This window comes from Gastrolobium bilobum, unplaced genomic scaffold, assembly GCF_033153095.1.
Source record: "Gastrolobium bilobum isolate Gb01-03AN ecotype WA unplaced genomic scaffold, APGP_CSIRO_Gbil_v1 utg69930, whole genome shotgun sequence".
NCBI lineage: Eukaryota > Viridiplantae > Streptophyta > Magnoliopsida > Fabales > Fabaceae > Gastrolobium > Gastrolobium bilobum.
This window is the reverse complement of record NW_026899534.1, coordinates 55,625-75,459: the sequence shown is the minus strand read 5'-3', so window position 1 is coordinate 75,459 and position 19,835 is coordinate 55,625. Positions and strand designations below refer to the sequence as shown.

At 36.1% G+C, this 19,835-nt stretch overlaps 3 protein-coding genes across 5 annotated transcripts; all 3 read left to right on the top strand.

The window, feature by feature from the left end:
* Positions 1-240: 240 nt before the first annotated feature.
* LOC133291140 (MADS-box protein AGL71-like) lies at positions 241-897 on the top strand. The gene has a single exon (XM_061489340.1). The coding sequence runs from the start codon at positions 241-243 to the stop codon at positions 895-897; it is 657 nt and encodes a 218-aa protein (XP_061345324.1).
* Positions 898-6,454: 5,557 nt separating this feature from the next.
* On the top strand, positions 6,455-7,674 carry LOC133291141 (pathogenesis-related thaumatin-like protein 3.5). Its single transcript, XM_061489341.1, has 2 exons — positions 6,455-6,518; positions 6,950-7,674. The coding sequence occupies exons 1-2, from the start codon at positions 6,455-6,457 to the stop codon at positions 7,672-7,674; spliced, it is 789 nt and encodes a 262-aa protein (XP_061345325.1).
* Positions 7,675-10,894: 3,220 nt separating this feature from the next.
* On the top strand, positions 10,895-12,681 carry LOC133291139 (AAA-ATPase ASD, mitochondrial-like). Of its 3 annotated transcripts, XM_061489338.1 has the most exons (3): positions 10,895-11,336; positions 11,373-11,917; positions 11,957-12,681. In XM_061489338.1, exons 1-3 carry the CDS (start codon positions 10,945-10,947, stop codon positions 12,553-12,555), a joined length of 1,536 nt encoding a protein of 511 aa, XP_061345322.1. In that variant the 5' UTR covers positions 10,895-10,944; the 3' UTR covers positions 12,556-12,681. The 3 variants fall into 3 exon arrangements, with proteins under 3 accessions (XP_061345322.1, XP_061345323.1, XP_061345321.1); XM_061489339.1 differs by having other exon boundaries at positions 10,895-11,291; positions 11,445-12,681; XM_061489337.1 differs by having other exon boundaries at positions 10,895-12,681.
* Positions 12,682-19,835: the final 7,154 nt, after the last annotated feature.

The window sequence follows — 19,835 nt, the reverse complement described above, 5'->3', positions numbered from 1 at the left end:
TTTCTCATGTGAGATTCATATTTATTTGAGATAGGTTATATTATCTATCAAAAGATATCCTCCAAAATTAAAAGATATAATTTGAGAATTAAAAAGGAAAAGGAAAAAAAATAAGGAGATTTAGCGAGGGGTAATAAAAGGAACATCGTCCTCTGTTTGTCCGAAAAATCGTCCAAAAGGTTTCCTTTTCTTTGTCTTTTCTTTCTTTCTTTCTTTCTTTTCTTTGTCTTTTCCATCTCAATGGATTCTTCCTCTGTAAGAAAGCCAAACGTACGAAAGGGAAAGGTTGAGATCAAGAAAGTGCAAGAAAAAAGCAAGCGATATGTGACCTTCTCAAAACGCAAACAAGGGCTTTTCAACAAAGTCACTGAGCTATCCCTTCTTTGCCAAGCTGAAACTGCTTTGATCATCAATTCTCAGAAAGGAAATTTCTATGCCTGCGGCTATCCTGATCCGGACTCTGTCATCCACCGCTACCACAGCGGCAGCGAAGGAGGAGGGTATCACAACCATGCTGCTAAAAGGAGGTTCCAAGAGGGAGTTGAAACCTTAAGGCTAAAATATGAGACAACTGAATCTAAGTTGAAAGAGGAGAATATGCATCAAGAAGAGATCACTGAGGCAAAAAAGAATGGTTTGTTATTCACTGAATGGTGGGATCGCTCCATTGAGGATATGAGTTTTGAACAAGTTGAGGAATTTAAGAATTGCATAGAAGATTTGAAGATGAAACTTGTTGCTGCAAGGGGAAAGAAGAAGAAGAAGAAGGTTGATAATTCACTTCCACCATTACCAGTTGCATCATCACCGATGCAAAGTTTATCAGATATTTCTTTCTTGAACGAGGGTTTTGATGGGTATGGTGCATGGAACTGTGGTGATTTTAGCCATTATTAATTAGGGCATGCATGACTATAGGTAGCAGTTATTAATCAGGACTTGTTTCTTTTCTTGTGAATTATTTTTCATCTTTTTTGCTTGACTTTTGGGTTTGAGGGATTTCGTTCTTGACAGATAATATCTCTGTTCATGTGACCGTGCAATTAAACCCGTGCGAATATTGTGTTCTTATAATCTTTCAGTTATTGATGTGAATTGCACAAAAAAAGAGTTACTGATCCGAATGAGGACGAAAACAGCGTCACCGACATTCCAACGCTTTTAATTATATGTACCATTAATCGCTTGAAGGGAAACTTTCATCGTACATGTTGCAAAAGTAGTATTTTTGTATGGTGTTGCAAAAGAAGTATTTGTTATAACGGTATTTCATACTCAACTGAACAAAGCCGTATTCAGTGTTTTGGCATTTTTTGTTTTTTGGGACTTTGAATAAACTTGGAAAATCTTGGTGTGGTTTCAATTTATTATGTTTGGTTTAATTTATTTTAAAACAAAAAAAGTAGTTTCTTATAAAAACTTTTGAAAAAAAATTTACTTCTCTTAGAAATTTTTTTTATTATGTTACGGCATTTACAGCTGAACGCAGGGGTGTGGTTATTGGCTTACAAATGGCTTGGAATTTGAGGTATAGAAGATTAATTTTGGGGTGTGACAATCATTTTTTAATACACAGATTGAAGAAGGCTGATCATGATACATAAGTTGAATCTCAATCTTGACTTATGCTCTGTCCTTACTATCAAGAGATTGAAAGATTTGTACACTTGAGCTATGTGTATTGGGAGGACAATGTTTGTGTCGAGTGAATTTAGAAACGCGATTTATTCACACATCTCCTTACTATTTTTATAATCTCTGATGTAATCAAGGTTGGAACTTTCAACTAGTTGGTGGTTGGGTTTTTTTTTTTTTTTTTTCATTTTTTTTTTCCCTTATACCCTTTGCTTTAGAAAAACAAAAGCAAATAATTTTTTTTCTAACATTCTATATATTAGGTAAAGTAAATTTTTCATTCTTAGATTTGGAGCACACTGTAAATTTTTCATTCTTAGATTTTTTTTCTAACATTCTATATAATAGGTGCTATGTTCGGTTCACAATGTATTAAAAAAAATTGAGCACTCTGTCTCTGTCTCTGTTGAGTAAATTGCGTTGGCTATTTAATTTGGAATCATTGTTTTTGGTGATATAATTCAGAATCTTCTCAATGAATATCTCTCACGTACACCGAAAATCACAAATTAGATTTTCAATTCAATATTGATTATTACAATGACCACAATTTGCCGTTACCACTCACTGAAGTGGTAAGTTCTTTGTTTTTTAATTAAATTTTAACAAGAATATTTTTCATTGAAGTGAAAATTTTGATCATGCGAATGTTATTTATTTATTTTTATGTGATTTTAGTCATTCAACTATGGGCTAAAACACTAGTTGAATGAAAAAGAAAAGATTAATATTAACACAATAGCTGGTATATAGCAGTGGCCTTAGTGATTCAAGTTCAACTTGTCAACCCATTGTTGGGTCACCCAGATTCTGATGAGTATATTCAATATTTAGCATCTCTGAGCAAATTTATTATTGAAATCGCCAGTTTTGCCACCACTTGAGAGGAAGGACAAATAGGATATGATCCTGTCATGCGAAAAAAAAATATGATATAGTTATGCGGGGAATTATATTTATACAAAGATGGTCAATCATACAAAAAAGAGAAAAAATTAAATGGAAAATTAACAATTCATAACCGTTGATTTACTTTTGCGTGTTTATGATCTTCCCACATGATCATATCATATATATATTTTTTCGGATACGAGAGAATCTATTTCCGAAAAAAATATGAATCCCTCATGCATCATCAGATCACGTGTTTGTCCTAACAGTTTTGGGGGTGTATGATAATACTTGTAAGAATAACTTTTCTTTTATTTGTAATTTGGTGAAGAGAAATGATTTGAATTGTGTTTAATAAAATTTATTTATTTTTCTTTATAAATAATGAATAGATTGTCTAAAAATAAAATTTGATAAAAAAGATTAACAACATTTTTCAGCCCATTCATTTCCAGGCACATAAATAGAAAAAAAAACATATTTCTCTTCAGGATGAGTACATAATGATGGTCATAAACATCTTTTATATATGACAAAAAGTTTTGACCAATGATAAAATACCCAAGAAGATTGAAAAAGCGTTATTAAATTGATCATATCTTATCTAATAATTAAAAAAGAGTTTAAATTACAATCAACAGTTTTTTGTTGTTGACACGATTATAATAATTTTATTGTGATTGGAGATAATTGCGATGATAAAATAAAATGCTACAAAAATAATTGCATTGCCAATCGCACTATTAATTGTAACTGCGCAATTTGAAATCTGATAAAAGAAATATTAACTTTTTTTTTTTCCAAAAAGTATAATTCAAGAATCAATTAAGAATACATCGCTATTATGGAGCGAGATTTGCAAAGATATTTTTTAATTACTATTCGTTTTACCTTCATAAAATTTTGAATCAGATAGCAAATGCAGATTAGTCGAGTACACAAAACCCAAGAATAAATAATTTATTTTAATTACTTAATAACATGTTTGAAAAAAAAATTATTTTTAAAGTAAGAGCATAAGTTCCAAAAAATACCTATCTGGAAGATTCCAACTTTCATTTTATGAATAAAGGGATGTATTTATCTCCTTTTAAACGAGAGAAATAATTTTTCTATACACATAAAAAAGAGATGGATGCCAACAAAGGTGGGCACAATTGGCTAAGGGTTTGGTTCATACCCCTCAAGGGCGTGGGTTCAAACTCCGCTGGCCGATGTGAGGACTTTGTTGGTGGGTGATATGTAATTCCTTCCAGAAATTCTCAAAGAGGTTGAGGGATCTTCCCTGACCCTAGTGTGATACCGGTGTCGAACCCCACTTAAACTTCTATATATCAAAAAAAAAAAAAAAAGATGGATCCCATCACTTTTTTTTTCTCTCCTCTTATATGTGGGTCCCACTTATAATTTTATTTCTACAATATAAATAAACTATTTTCCATGAATAAATTGCATTCCGAAAGGTAACTCTAATACATACATTGTTATTCTACATGTTGGCACAAGCATTATTACTGTTTTTATGAACAGGGTTTATTTGTACAATCTATTCTCTTCATAATAGGGAAATGATACTCTCATGCAACATAAGATACCTATCTCATGTTATACACTCATAGAATTTTGTGCCAATTTTTTCTTTTCTTTTTTCTTTTCATTTTAAATTGTGGACCCCACATATTTGTATCACCCACATGAGATAGTACTCTCATGTAACATAAGATTAATAAACCCCTTCATAATAAGGATAGAACATTAAGTCAAGAGTGAAGATTAAGCTTTTGTACTATCAACCTTCAATTTGCGTATTAAAATCTGATTATCACGTTTCAAAATTAATTTGATTATTTGAAACTTTAAAATTTTCCAAAATGTATAATTGAAGATCAATCAATCAAAGATACGCCATTATTATTGAGTGAGAATTGCGAAGTTATTTTTTAATTAGTATTTATTTTACCTTACTCTATATAAATCTTTTGAATTCAGATACATAAATGGAAGCTTGGAAGCTTTTTTTTATAAAAATATTTGGATATCTTATGTTTCTTTGTAAAATTAATGGGTATTATAAGTTTAATTTTTTTTGTTAAATTATTAAATACTAAATACAATATACACTACATAAATTAAAAATATTATATAATATCAAAACGTGTTCTAACGTGTCAAAATTTAACATCTTTTAGAATTAGCATGTCTGAATATCGTGTCATGTCGTATTTTGTGTCCCGTATCGGTGTCGATGCAACATAAGTTATAACATGAAATATTTTTTTCGCTCTACTCAATATGTGGAAAGTGAAAAAAAGTAACTTTTTATTTTATAAATATGTATTAGTGGAAGTATATAGAGTAAAAAATTAAAAGACATAACTGACCTCTTTGAGAAGGAGAACAAAGGACAACAGTAAACCCTATAATAAAATATACATTTACATGTGATAAATATACAAACAGAAGCTTTATAATTAATAAGGACTTATATAATTTCGCGTTATCACTAAATAAACATATTAATGAGTGCCGTGAAGGAGTGTGCGAAACTCATTTAATAATTAAAAAAAATAAAAGATATTTCGTGAGGGCCAGACCCAACCCTGCTCTGGAAAAGAAATTTTCATACGAAAAAAATATTTGCATTTTCGAAGGATATAAACAATCCAAACTGTTTATGCAATGTTTTCATTTTCTGAATGTTTGGGAGTCAACCCCCGTTCAACGCATGATGTCTCTGCGTTTTGATAGTTGTTTGCTTTGAAAACATACTGAGTCGTAATAGGTCACAAGAACAATGTTCGTGGGGTCTATATATCTCAACAATGTGCCTTTGGCTGAGAAGAGGTATATTTGTTTATGTTTGAGAGCTCAATTTGTTAGATTTTGCTGTTTAAATTGGCTCATTCTTTGTAAAAAAATATATTTATCATGTTATATGGGATAAATTTTTTTATGTAATATATAAAAAAGTAGGTAAGACCCCTAAAAAAATAAGAGTAAGAAAAAAAAATAAATCCCACCTATTTTTTATGTATTGTATTAGATAAATTTTCTTACATATTTTTCTTCTTTTTACCTAGATAACATTGTCCAATTAGAAAACACCCAAGAAAAAGGATAAATAAGCACACATGTGATCATTATACCTAATATAACCCCTTTAAAAACGGTAATCACAGTTATGACCAAAGCTAGGCCTACTGTAGCATTAAGTTAATATAAGCAATCAGCAGTGACATTTTAATTAGGGGTGTCAATATAGGTTTTGACACGCAGGTTGATCCATGACACGACACGAAAAATTCGTGTTCGGGTTGACCCGCAAAAAAATTCGTGTCGTGTTCGTGTTAGAAAAAATGACACGTAAAAAATTCGTGTCGTGTTCGTGTTGATGTATTCGTGTTCGTGTCGACTCGTATTTTTTAAAAATTATTTTATTTTTAATTTTTTATTATTATTTTTTAATTTTTTTTAATATCGATCCATTTTTTATTTTTATTTTTGTCAATTACCATTTTGACCCATATTTTGCGTGTTATTCGTGTTGTGTTGTGTCAACCCGCAAAAAATTCGTGTCGTGTCAGTGTTGAAGATTTTGACACGAATAAAAATTTGTGTCGTGTTAGTGTTGATGTATTCGTGTCGTGTCGACCCGTTTTGACACCCCTAATTTTAATCAATCTCACGCTAGTGTTTACTTGTCAACTTTTTTGTTATTTGTTGCTTTGCTCTCCTTAAAGCAAAGACAATGTTTGAAGGTTATCATCATCATTCTTGTTCCTGTTATGTAAAGTCATACCAATATCTTAGAGTACAATTGAAGAAGAAACTCTATTTGGCTTTTTAACTATCAAACAACATATATATCAAACATCTACCAAAAATTCTCTTACCACCACTCATTTACCAAATTCCGTTTGTTTTCAGAATGCAGCTCTCAGGGTCTATTGCTGCTTTACTTTTCTTAGTCATCTGGCCTTCCATATTCTATGGTGATTGCATATTTATTAGATCCATTTTTCTTAAGTTTTGAAACACTTAATTTTAGGCATGTTTGATTGTGTTCTGATTATTTTAGCTATTTTATAGAATAGTCAACGAAACGCATATTTTTTGTGTTTTTTTTTTTTTTTTGAAAGTTAAAAATCACATTAAAAACTGAAAATTACGTATAACTTTTAGAACTATTTTTACTAAATTGGCATTATCTAATAGATTTTTTTTATACTGAAAACTAAAACATTGTTTTTGGAAACAGAATTTAAACATATCCTACTTTTCTAATGAATCTTACTTGGTTTTACTTGGTACCAAGATGCCAAAACTGAATTTGGTTATGTATGTTCATTTTACATATGTTTATAGTTACATACATAAGTTGTGTAAAATTGTTGTATGATTGTAACATGTAAATCATATGCAGGGATTGTAGTGGCGCATCAAGTTACATTCTATGTGCAAAATAAATGCCCCTTCCCAATATGGCCAGCAACTGCACCAAACAATGGCCAACCAGTAATAGCAGGTGGTGGATTCTATCTTGCTCCAGGCCAAACTCAGCGTATTGTAGCACCATGGTCATGGAGTGGTAGGATTTGGGCTAGAACAGGTTGCAATTTTGCTTCAAATTGGAAACCTGCTTGTGAAACTGGTGACTGTGATGGAAGACTAGCTTGCAATGGACTCATAGGTACACCTCCTGTCACACTAGTTGAAGTTTCACTTCAAGGTGATAAAGGCAAGCCAAACTTTTATGATGTTAGCCTTGTTGATGGTTACAATATCCCAGTTTCTGTCACCCCAAAGATCATAAACCCCACATGTAGTAAGATTCAAGGGTGTTTGAAGGATCTTAAAAGCTTGTGCCCTCATGAGCTTGAGGTGTTGAATAACAAGGGTGAAGTTGTGGCTTGTAGTAGTGCTTGCTTGGCTTTTGATAATGACAAGTTCTGTTGTAGGAATGAATATGGTAGCCCTGAGAAGTGTAAGGCAAATGTGTACTCAAAAATATTTAAGGAAGTTTGTCCCAATTATTTTAGCTATGCTTTTGATACACCTAGTCCCCTGCGGACCTGTGGATCCTTAGAATATATAGTAACATTTTGTCCTTCTGGTTGGGGTGGTGCTGTTGAGCACAAATCTGAGTAATTGTTTAGGATCCTGTATTGGCTTGGCAGGATTGAAAGTTGGTGACAGAGTCACATTAGCATTTGATTCTTATGGCACTGTTTGATATGTTGCAATAAAATTGTGTACTCTGTATTGATTATTACTTAATATTGACACCTAAACATGATCTATGGAGGTTCTAATTTGTTGGCAGTATAACCATGTTCGCTTGAAAAAGGTGATAATCTAGTGGAATATAATCAACTGCTTCAATGAAATTTACAAAAATTATTTGCACCTATTATTTCTGAAGTAAATTGAGTTTGATTCACATCGTGGAGACTCATTGGCACCTAGAAATAGAACATGAAGTGTACGGTCTGATTGATTGTGTTTTAATTTTGTTCTTAAAATTGTTTTGTACAATAGTTAGTGAAATAAGTATTCTTTATTTTTATTTTTATTTTTTTTTGAAAATTAAAAGTCAAAACACAAAACAAAAACAAAAACAACTCATATATATTTTTTAAATTTAATTCTAAAAACAAAAAAAAAATATTACAATTTTTAAAATTATTTTTATAAAGAAGAATGTTATACTTATCACCTTTTTTTTACAACCTCTTACGACTATATCTTAATACCGTTGATTTTCGTCAATCAACTGTTATGATTTATTGTGAATTAATAATTAATTAATGAGTTTAATTTACGAAAATTATAATCGTTGATTGGCAAAAATCAACGGTGTTAAGATATAGTTGTAAGATGTTGTAAAAAAAAAAAATTGTAAGTATAACATTCCTCTTTTATGAAATAGGACATATCAAACAAGTTTTTCTGTTTTTTATTTTATTTTTATTTTGAAAATCAAAAAACTGTTTTTCAAAATAGATTTCAAACCTCAGAAACCTAGATGTTTAAATAAGTTTCAGCAAAATAAGTGCAAGCTGACTCTAATTATTACGTTAATTTGATTTGGATTCTGTTAAGATTTGGATTTTTAAGATGTTGATACACTTACCACTTAGCTATAAATAGTTAAATTCATAGCTCTAATAATACATCATTTGAATTGGGGCAATCGTAATTTTATTATTTACGAAAAGTTAAATTCATAATTCATTCTGATCCTTTTTTTTTTCTCATCTCTTTATGACCAAGTAAGAAAAAGGAAATAAAGAGTGATTTTAGTGAGAGTACATATATGGTTGGAGTCTATTTGGGCCTGGGTCGGGCTGAATTTGCGGGTTTGTTGTTTGGGTCGGACTGTGTTTGAATTTTTTTTTTCAACAAACAAAAGTGCTTTGAATTAGGCTACTTGTTATGGGCAGAAGTGAAAAGAGTTGAGTTTTCCTTTGTTATTATTATTATTATTATAATAAAATAATTTCTCATGTTTAAACAAAATTATGTTACGCAACACACAAAAGTAGATGAGACCCAATCAGAAGGAGAGAGAAAAAAAATAAATTTTGCTTATTTTTTTACGTGTGCACGAGATAATATGAGAAATAATATTCCCATAAAAAAATATAGTCAAAATAAGGAGTGTATTTTTTCTAGACAAGGATATGTTATTGGGCCACCCAGATTAAAAAAGAAGAGGGATTAGCAGTTTAGAAAACTCTTAACACCAAGTTCATGGTCAAAGAGTAGCCATTAAGAAATGAATGGAGCAGATATAGACATTTACTTAATCTATGAAGTGCATCCTTCGTTTAACAGGAATCAAATTCCTTAATTTTTCATGGTAGGCCTATGTTCAGCCGTGTTGATGTCTCAAATACTACAAAACTTACAAAAAGGCAAAGACTAAATCCAAAATTTTATTCCATCTCATCATAATTACAAAATTAATATACACAAATTTAACCAGTGATATTGTTATCTTGTCCACAAGACAATTGGGTTCTTTCAGATATATTGCAGTAATTAATCTTTTCATCTATTTAAAAAAAAATTATTAGTAAATGTGAAACTATATAGTATATATAAATTAGCCATACCATGCTCATAAGTTTGATATCAACACACTACTAGTACATTCACTCCAATCAAAGTTTGTTAAAATTAATGTTAGCTAGTGTGAATATTAAATTAGCATAATTTGTATATAAAAGAACTTTCCGAGAGGGATATATACTTATTGTATGCCTGATTTGAATATAAAAAGGTTCTTTTTAAAGGGACATTCAAACATGGTTAACTCTCTTTTTCTTTAATTAAAAATCAATTAACCTTCTTAATGTAATAGTTTCAAGGAACGTATTTTTCGATCCTGCATCATGAATTATTATTAAAATAGTAGAACTCATTTTCATTTTTCTATGTCAACTTTAAATTATTAAAAATACATGGAGTGTATTTAAAAATTTCGCTGCCGACCACAAAGAGAATGTAATACAAAAGAAGAAAGGAGGAGACTTAGGCCTTCTTTGAATTCTGCTTTGAAAAGTAATTTTTTAATTTAAAAAATAAATAAAATTTATTTAATAATACTTGTTTTGTAAAAATAGTTTTAAAGATTATAATTATTTTTTTGAATCAAATTTAGATAATATATTTTAATTATTTTTGTTTTGTATTTTAACTTTTAACTTTTAACTTTTAAAATAAAATAGAAAGCGAATTACTAATCTCATATTATTGGAGATAGTACTCTTATGTGTCTCATGTGGGTGAAATAAATATCTGAGTCCACAATTAAAAGAAAAAAAATTAACATAAAATTCTATAAATATATAACATAACACAGCTTTTTTTATGTAACATAAGGTTTATATTTTATTTTCCATACAAAAAACACCAATTTCGTTCACTATTATACAAAATAATATTAAAACTAAAAAAAAAAAAAAGCATAATACCATCAAACAAAACGGTCCTTAACCTTTGTTTTTTTGGACTATTTACGATTGCTTGTTTTTATAGTTGAATAGAAGTCAATAATATAGTTAAAGCTTCCAAAATGGTACAATGAAAATAGTGAATCGTATATGAAAATCTGACGGTCATTAAAGCATTTGAATGGTCAGTAATGACAGCTGAATGCAAGACCGAAAACACATGGAGTCAATATGAATCACATGTCGTCAATAGGAAAGTCACACGAAAACAAACGGTGCTTACTTAGTTTTTGCAAGTTAAGTTTTCTTAATAAACTTGTGTGAGGGGCAAGAAAAGAAGACCAAACCACTACATTTTCCTACTTATAAAACTACATCACTTGAGTGGGGTTGAACACAGAAAAAAGAGAGAATAATAACCCAAAAATTTTCATAGAAAATAGTACTAGTGAGTGCAAGGATGATGGGGATTGGGCAAATATGGTCACAACTAGGCTCAATTATGGCTAGCATCATGTTTGTCTATGCCATGTTTGAGCAATTCTTCCCACCCCATCTTCGAACTTATGTTAGAAAATACACTCAGAAATTCACAGGCCTTATGTACCCTTACATCCAAATCAAATTCCCTGAGTTCTCTGGTGAACGCCTCAAGAGAAGTGAAGCATATTCTGCCATCCAAACATACCTCAGTGCAAACTCTTCTCAAAGTGCCAAAAAGCTCAAAGCTGAAGTGGTCAAGGATAGCCAGACCCCACTTGTGCTTAGCATGGATGACAATGAAGAGATCAATGATGAGTTTCAAGGGGTCAAAGTTTGGTGGACTGCAAACTCCACCACACCTAAAACACAGTCAATTTCATGGTACCCTACTTCAGATGTTAAGAGGTACTTAACTCTCACCTTCCACAAAAGCTACCGTGACATCATTACAGGGTCTTATATCCAACATGTGTTGGAAGAAGGGAAGGCTATTGCATTGAAGAACAGGCAATTGAAGCTTTACACCAACAATCCAAGCAATCATTGGCATGGATACAAGAGTACAAAGTGGAGCCACATAACATTTGACCACCCTGCAAGGTTTGAAACACTTGCTATGGATCCAAAGAAGAAGGAAGAGATTATAAATGATCTTGTTAAGTTCAGAAATGGAAAAGAGTACTATGCCAAGATTGGGAAGGCTTGGAAACGTGGTTATCTTTTGTATGGTCCACCAGGAACAGGTAAGTCTACTATGATAGCTGCCATGGCTAATTTCATGAACTATGATGTGTATGATCTTGAATTAACAGCAGTGAAGGAAAACACTGATCTAAGAAAGCTGTTGATTGAAACATCTAGTAAATCAATTATAGTTATTGAAGACATTGATTGCTCTCTTGATCTTACTGGTCAAAGGAAGAAGAAAAAGGAAAAAGATGAGGATGATGGTGAGGTACCAAAAAATCCTATTAAGAAAGATGAAGAAGAAGAGAATAAGGGAAGTAAGGTAACTCTATCTGGGTTATTGAACTTTATTGATGGGATTTGGTCAGCTTGTGGAGGAGAAAAGATCATAATTTTCACAACCAACTTTGTAGAGAAACTTGATCCTGCTCTTATTAGGAGAGGAAGGATGGACAAGCACATTGAATTGTCCTATTGTTGCTATGAAGCTTTCAAGGTGCTTGCCAATAACTACTTGGATGTTGAATCACACAGTTTGTTTCCAACTATTGAGAAGTTGTTGGGTGAGACCAACATGACACCTGCTGATGTTGCTGAGAATTTGATGCCTAAGTCAATCACTGAAGATTCAGAGACTTGCTTGAAGAATCTGATTGATTCTCTTGAAAAGGCCAAAGATGAGGCCAAGAAGAAGGCAGAGGAGGAAGCAAAGAAAAAGGCTGAGGATGAAGAAGCACAATTGAAGCCTGAGAAAGAAAAAGAACAGTTGGGTCAAGAGGAAGAGGTGAAACCTAATGGAAAATCTAAGGAAGAGGTGAAAGAGAATGGAAAATCTAAGGAAGATGTCAAAGCTAATGGAAAATCTGAGGAAGAGGTGAAAGAGAATGGTACCATCTATTAATTTCAAAGATATGCATGCTCTGCATCTTTTTTTGTTTGTTTGTAAAATCGTAGTTGAATTATGCTGATCTAATGTAGTTTTAATTGCTTTTCCTTTGTTATCAAGGTAATAAATTGAATTCACGATTCAAAGCTCATGTTTACTTTTTATTAACGATAAGGCAAAACAAGCCCTTTCTTTTTATTATTATTTTCCATCTTTCTTTAGATGTATGAGTTTCAATAGAACATCTCTTACATTATGAAGGTATGCAACGAGAAGATAAAAGGAAAATAGAGAATTAGGACAACGAGAAGATCCTTTCATTGCATTGTATTGTCAATCTGCAAGATCTGTACATGGTCTCTATTAATAGACCCTTTACTATAATAAGTTACAATAGAATAAATGACAATATTAAATCCTCCTAATTACATATTATAACTCATGAGAGTTACAAGAGTTATACCATAGTTATCAAATGCAATTGCGGCATGTCGCGGCCAACTCCGAAAAAACGCTATAGTTTTATAGCGGGTTGCCGAAATAGCGGAATAGATATATAACAGAAATAATGATAAAAATAAACATTTTTTAAAGGAAGAGATAGCAAAAGTGACAGAGACAGACGCAGATAGACTAAAAAACCACTAAAAAACCCTTAAATTTTATCTGTTACATGTTTAAATTTAGGACAAAATTGACATTTTGCCTTATGACAACAATATGGCTGCAAATGCGATCGCAATGTTCGCTATTGCATTCCGGTGTGGCGCGGTGCAGTTTCTTGCGGTGAGGCACTGCAACGCCCATACGGCACGGCTTGTAACACCCCTATATATCCGGTAATGTTATCATAATATTTTATTAAGTTGCGCTTAATTAAAAATGCGGAATTACTTTTTCTTTTCAATTATGATGCCATTAACATTACCAACTTGCTTAATAATCAATTAATAAAACATCGTCTGTATGTAAATCGCAATAAGACAGCTAACTGAAATACCTCATAACATACATAATATAAGTGTGGCTCTAGTTACAGAACTACAACAACGTAGACCGGACCATCTAACAGTTTATACAACTCCAGTCTAAAATACTAGCATAAAGTGTCATGGACAATCCCCATGCTCACTCAAATAAGGCAACATGCCCAACATCAGTCTCAACAACATCATATCATAAATAGCGGAAAACATAAACAGCATCCAAATCCAGTCATGCTAACAAATAAGCAGAAACAACATAATCAGCTAAGCTCCGGCCTCCCGCCGCCTGAGGCATCAGTACCCATACTACCTGATCCTTAAATAAGCATTCCCCAAACGTGGGGTAAAATCTCTAATCTAGAAATCTCAGTAAGTCAGTGAGTCCTCAAGGATCTTCCAGCACAAGCTCACTTACATATGCAATATAAGTTCAAAAACAGTTTATCATTTATCATTTCTAAAACAATGCAATGCAACAGATAATCATGCCATGTGTGTCAATACTAATCTACACCTACACACCGTGCAAGTACCACTTGCATTCACCCCGGTACACCGTCTTGTATGGCGCTACATACTCAGGCTTCCCGTCAAGATGAAACAACACATGCATATTAAAAGCCATTACATGTAAAGTTCAATCAACATATCAAGTATCCAAAAGCATGTACACAGCATGCATAAACCATACCCCCATGGGACATGGTGGAACCACAACATGGCTAAACCGAGGACACGAAAGCTTACCTTGCAAGCTAACTCCAAAAGCCAAGAGTCCACAGCTCAAAGTCCAAACACAGCAGATTCACAATCTGTTATGGACCAATACTATATCAATAATAATGCAACACAAGCATATAACTTAAAGACAACGTCTTTCCTTACGTTTTACGTCTTAAGGCTCCATACCAAGCCATAAGTCCTTAATTGCAACGATTCTGACTTAGTTCATTAATTACAGAAGTTCAACTTCATCAATCTAGGGTCCACAAACCCCCAATAGCCTACTGTACACACAACACAGCTACTGTTCTACGAAATCCCAGAATATCCGGATATTCCTCGTGACCATATCCGGATATGCAATATCCGGATATCTCACTGGACATATCCAGATATGCAATATCCGGATATCTATTATATCCCATATCCGGATATCACATATCCGGATATTCATCGGGAACATATCCGGATATTTCACGACAGAATGCAGAAAATGCATTTCGTGAAGATATCTTTCCAAGGTTGGGTTTTTACCGATTTAAAGCACCTAAACATGCATTTCTAGGTGTGTTCAACATTACTCAACAACAAGTTATCATCTTTAAGCCTTAACATGCATCAAGCTTTCATTTTTAAGCATTAAACTCATGATCAAAGGTTGGTATACATACCAAAGGCTTAAAACAGAGAAAGGAGATGCTCTTGGAGCTCAACACAGCCCCTCAAGTCTGACTCAAGGAAGATGCACGAAAATGGTTTCACAAAGGTTGGTTCTTCTCACCAAAGGTCACCACTTGGACCTTAAAATGCCATGACTATGGCTTTCAGCACCCAAACCACCCAAAACCAGCACCCTCACCCACACACAAAGGATGGAAACTCAGAATACACCCCCACACTTCCTCACCATGCATCTTCTTAAGTGTATACAAGCTCAAAGAGGGAAGAAATCAAGTAAAGGTGACAACTTGAGTTCAAAAATGGTGAAAGGAGGCAATGGAACAGTAAACCACCCTCAGCCCACCAAGTGCTTCAAGTAGGAATTCTGGTATGCCTAGGGTTATGTGCTAAAATGCATATATATAGCCACTTAGCCATAAAACACACAGTATTAACTTTAATTGCTACGCTTAGCATTTTAATCCCAAACTTTGGATTATGAAACTACATAATTTTCTAAGATTTATCATATTTTTCCTATAATTTTCTGAGCACCCTTCCGGTACGCGCTTTTCCAAGCCAGTACCGGTTTCTAGTACCAATTCTCATTATCTGGACTTGAAACTCGTTTTACAAGTCCTACATATTATTCTAGTAATTATCATGCACTTACATTAATTTTCCGGGATACTTTTTCGGCACGCATTTATACCGACTAGCAGAACCGGTATCTGCACTTTTCTTCCGAAAAGCGACTTTCAGCATTCTTAATCACTTATTACGATAGTTAAGCCTCACAAATAATTATTAGGGTCAATTATGGAATAATTTCCTAATTTTGCATAATTAATTAATTAAATACCTTAATTAACGGTGCGGGTTCTTACATTCACCCCACCTTTTTAGGATTTTGACCTCAAAATCAGAAACATACCTGGTCGAAACTCGGGGTACTGCCGGAGAAGCTCGTCCTCACGCTCCCAAGTACACTCCTCAGGAGTCCTTCCGGTCCACTACACCTTGACCATCGGAATGATCTTGCTCCTCAGCTGCTTCTCGCCACGATCGAGAATCTTTAGTGGTCCGACGGGAGTCTTTAAGTTCTCCCGAACTTCCACATCATCCGGTTGCACCACATGCGAAGGATCTGCTATGTACCTCCGAAGCTGAGACACGTGAAACACGTCGTGGATGTTGGCCAGGTTCGGAGGCAAGGCAAGCCGGTAGGCAACAGGTCCTACTCTACCAAGAATCTGGTATGGTCCAATAAACCGCGGACTCAGCTTCCTCACTCCGAGTGCCCGTCCAACACCGGTGACAGGTGAAAGTCTCACAAACACGTGCTCACCCTCACTGAACTCCAGTGGTCGATGCTTGACATCGTAGTAGCTCTTCTGACGATTCTGCGCCTGCTTCAGCTTTTCCCTGATCATCTGGATCTGCAGGGTGGTATCTTGGACAAAATCCAAGCCAAACAACTCACGATCCCCAACCTCTGACCAGCAGGTAGGTGTACGACACCTCCTACCGTAGAGCGCCTAGTAGGGTGCCATGTCCAGGCTAGCATGAAAACTGTTGTTATACGAAAACTCTACCAATGGAAGGTACCTATCCCATGCTGAGCCCTGCTCCAACGTGCAAGCCCGCAACATGTCCTCCAAGGTCTGGATAGTCCGCTCAGTCTGTCCATCAGTCTGAGGGTGATAGGCGGTACTCAATCTCAACTGCGTACCAAAAGCTCCCTGCAGCGCCTCCCAGAACCGAGATGTGAACTGCGGGTCCCTATCACTGATGATACTCACGGGCACCCCGTGAAGCCTCACAATCTCGCGAACATACAGTTTGGCCTGCTCTGTAGTGAAGCTCACCTTCACTGGAAGAAAATGGGCAGACTTAGTCAATCTGTCCACAATGACCCATATCGAGTCACAGCCAACCTGAGTCTTCGGCAGACCTACAACGAAGTCCATGGAAATGCTCTTCCATTTCCCCTCCGGAATCTCAAGAGGTTGAAGTTTACCAGATGGCTTCTGGTGTTCAATCTTCACCTTCTGGCAAACCAAACACTTGGACACAAAGATAGCAACATATTTCTTCATGCCCAGCCACCAGAAGTTCTTCTTCAAGTCTTGATACATCTTAGTAGCACCAGGGTGGATAGAAAACTGACCCTTATGGCCTTCTGCCATAACCTCTTCTGTCAACGGACCTCGAGGAACCACAATCCTCTGCTGGAATAAAAGCAATCCATCATCATTCCAAGACACACCGTCTTGGTTTTTCACATAATCCAGACACTCTCTCTGAACTTGTGCCTCTTTAATCTTTTCTAGCAGCTCGTTCACAACATCTGATGCTTCCAACCCGAGAAGTACGCTTGCACACGGAGCGGTCACTGCCAAGTGGCGGAACTTCTGAACCACATCGAAGTTACCAAGTAGCAAACTGGATGAACTACTGGATTTCTGACTCAAAGCATCAGCTACCATATTGGCCTTGCCAGGATGATACCTTAGCTCAAAGTCGTAGTCCTTTATGAACTCCATCCATCTCCTCTGCCTCATGTTCAACTCCTTCTGGTCGAACAGGTACTTCAAACTCTTGTGGTCACTGAACACCACAAACCTCAAACCAAAAAGATAATGCCTCCAAATCTTGAAAGCAAACACAATCGCAGCCAACTCCAAATCATGAGTCGGGTAGTTTTCCTCATGAGGCTTCAACTGCCTCGAAGCAAAAGCAACAGCTCTACCAGACTGCATCAGCACACAGCCCAACCCCTTTCCAGAAGCATCACAGTAAAGCTCAAACTACTCCTCAAGATCAGGAAGGATCAACACAGGTGAAGAAGCTAATCTCTCCTTCAACTCCTGGAAGCACGCCTCACACTCGTGGGTCCACACAAATGGAGTCTCCTTTCGGGTAAGGCGAGTCAAAGGGAGAACCATCGTGGAAAAACCCTTGATGAACCTCCGATAGTAACCGGCCAAACCTAAGAAGCTCCTCACCTCCGTAGTTGTCTTGGGCCTCTCCCAATCCAACACGGCCTCAATCTTGTTGGGATCCACTGCAACTCCATCTGCTGAAATCACATGCCCCAGAAACTTGACTGATTTGAGCCAAAACTCACACTTAGAAGGTTTAGCATAAAGCTTTTTCTCCTTCAGCACTTGCAGAACTATCCTCAGATGCTCCGCATGCTCCTCCTCAGTCTTGGAGTAGATCAGAATATCATCAATGAAGACAATCACAAACTGATCCAGATACGGCTGGAAAATCCTGTTCATGTAATCCATGAACACTGCCGACGCATTTGTGAGTCCAAACGGAATCACCAAATACTCAAAATGACCGTATCTCGAGCGAAACGCGGTCTTCGGGACATCCTCCGGCTTCACCCGAATCTGATGGTATCCGGACCGGAGATCAATCTTGGAATACACACAAGCACCCCTGAGCTGATCCAACAGATCATCAATCCGAGGAAGAGGATACTTGTTTTTGATTGTCACCTTGTTCAACTGCCTGTAGTCGGTGCACAATCGCATTGTCCCGTCCTTCTTCTTCACGAAGATGACCGGTGCTCCCCAAGGAGACACACTCGGTCTAATGAAATCTTTTGCCGAAAGATCCTCAATATGCTTCTTCAGCTCAGCCAACTCCGGTGGCGACATCCGATAAGGAGCTAAAGAAATCGGCCCCACACCGGGCAACAAGTCAATGGAGAACTCTATCTCCAGCTGTGGCGGAAACTCAGGAATCTCCTCAGGAAACACCTCAAGGAACTCCCCCACCACAGGAATGCCAGTGATATCCTCCTGTGTCCTACTCACCAAACCACCCAACATGACATAACCCAATGCCTCTGCTCGCAGCGCTCTCCTGGCCTGCAGCAGTGAAATGTATGGCGAGGAACTAGCTGTGGAATCACACGGAGACATCACCACGCGCTTTGCACAGCAATCAATCAATGCACAGTTTCTAGACAACCAATCCATGCCCAGAATAATCTCAAGGTTGGCCATCGGCAACCCTATCAGATCTATCGAGAACTCACGGCCATCCCACTGAAACGCTACATCGCGATGTACAGTGGTAGAATCACAAATCTCTCCAGTGGCGGTAGTCACCCGCAACGGTGGAGAAAGCACAACACTGGGAAACTCAAGCCCCAAAGTAATCGGGGTAGCAACAAACGAATGAGTAGCCCCGGAATCAAAGATAGCATCAACAAAAGAATCACCAATAGACACAGTACCTCTGACGAGGTTCGGAGCGCGGTCCGACTTCTGCCTATCTAGTGTATACACTCTCCCAACAGAAGGTGGCACTGCAGGTGCAGAAGAAGATGCCATCAGAACCATCTGCAAAGGAACTGCCTGAACAGCTGCAGCTCTCGCCGTCGACGACGGACAATCTCTAGAGAAGTGGCCCTCCTTGCCACACTTGAAACACAACAACTGCCCCGAAGCACAGCGTCCCACATGCTCATTCCCACATCCCGAACATCTCGGAGTGGTAGGAGGCCTAGCAGAACTCCCCTGATGTGAAACAGCTCTCTTGAACTGACCAGGCACCTGCCTAGTCGCTAACTGCTTTCCCTTGCTCTTATCAGCAAACCTCATGTCCTTCCAAGAAGTAGGAGCAGGAGTGGAACCACCTGTTCCCTTGCTCTCCTCAACCTTGGCCCTCTTGGCCTTGCTTGCCACGCAAACATCCTCGATGTCCTTACACTGCTGAACCAGTGTACCAAAGTCCCTCGAAGCAGCACCAGCAAAATGCTCAGCAATCACCTCACTAAGTCCCCTGCGGAACTTAGCTGCCAGAAATAACGGAGTAGGAGGAACCATCCGGAAGTGTGCAAACTTCACTAGCTCATTAAACTTAGCCAGGTACTCATCAACAGACATCGAGCCCTGTACCAAA

Bases quoted from the DNA above. Each gene is read 5' to 3' on its own strand.
- LOC133291140 (XM_061489340.1), top strand. From the start codon at position 241: ATGGATTCTTCCTCTGTAAGAAAGCCAAACGTACGAAAGGGAAAGGTT.
- LOC133291141 (XM_061489341.1), top strand. From the start codon at position 6,455: ATGCAGCTCTCAGGGTCTATTGCTGCTTTACTTTTCTTAGTCATCTGG. The intron at 6,519-6,949 runs GTGATTGCATAT...AATCATATGCAG, and splicing joins CTGGCCTTCCATATTCTATG to GGATTGTAGTGGCGCATCAA.
- LOC133291139 (XM_061489337.1), top strand. From the start codon at position 10,945: ATGATGGGGATTGGGCAAATATGGTCACAACTAGGCTCAATTATGGCT.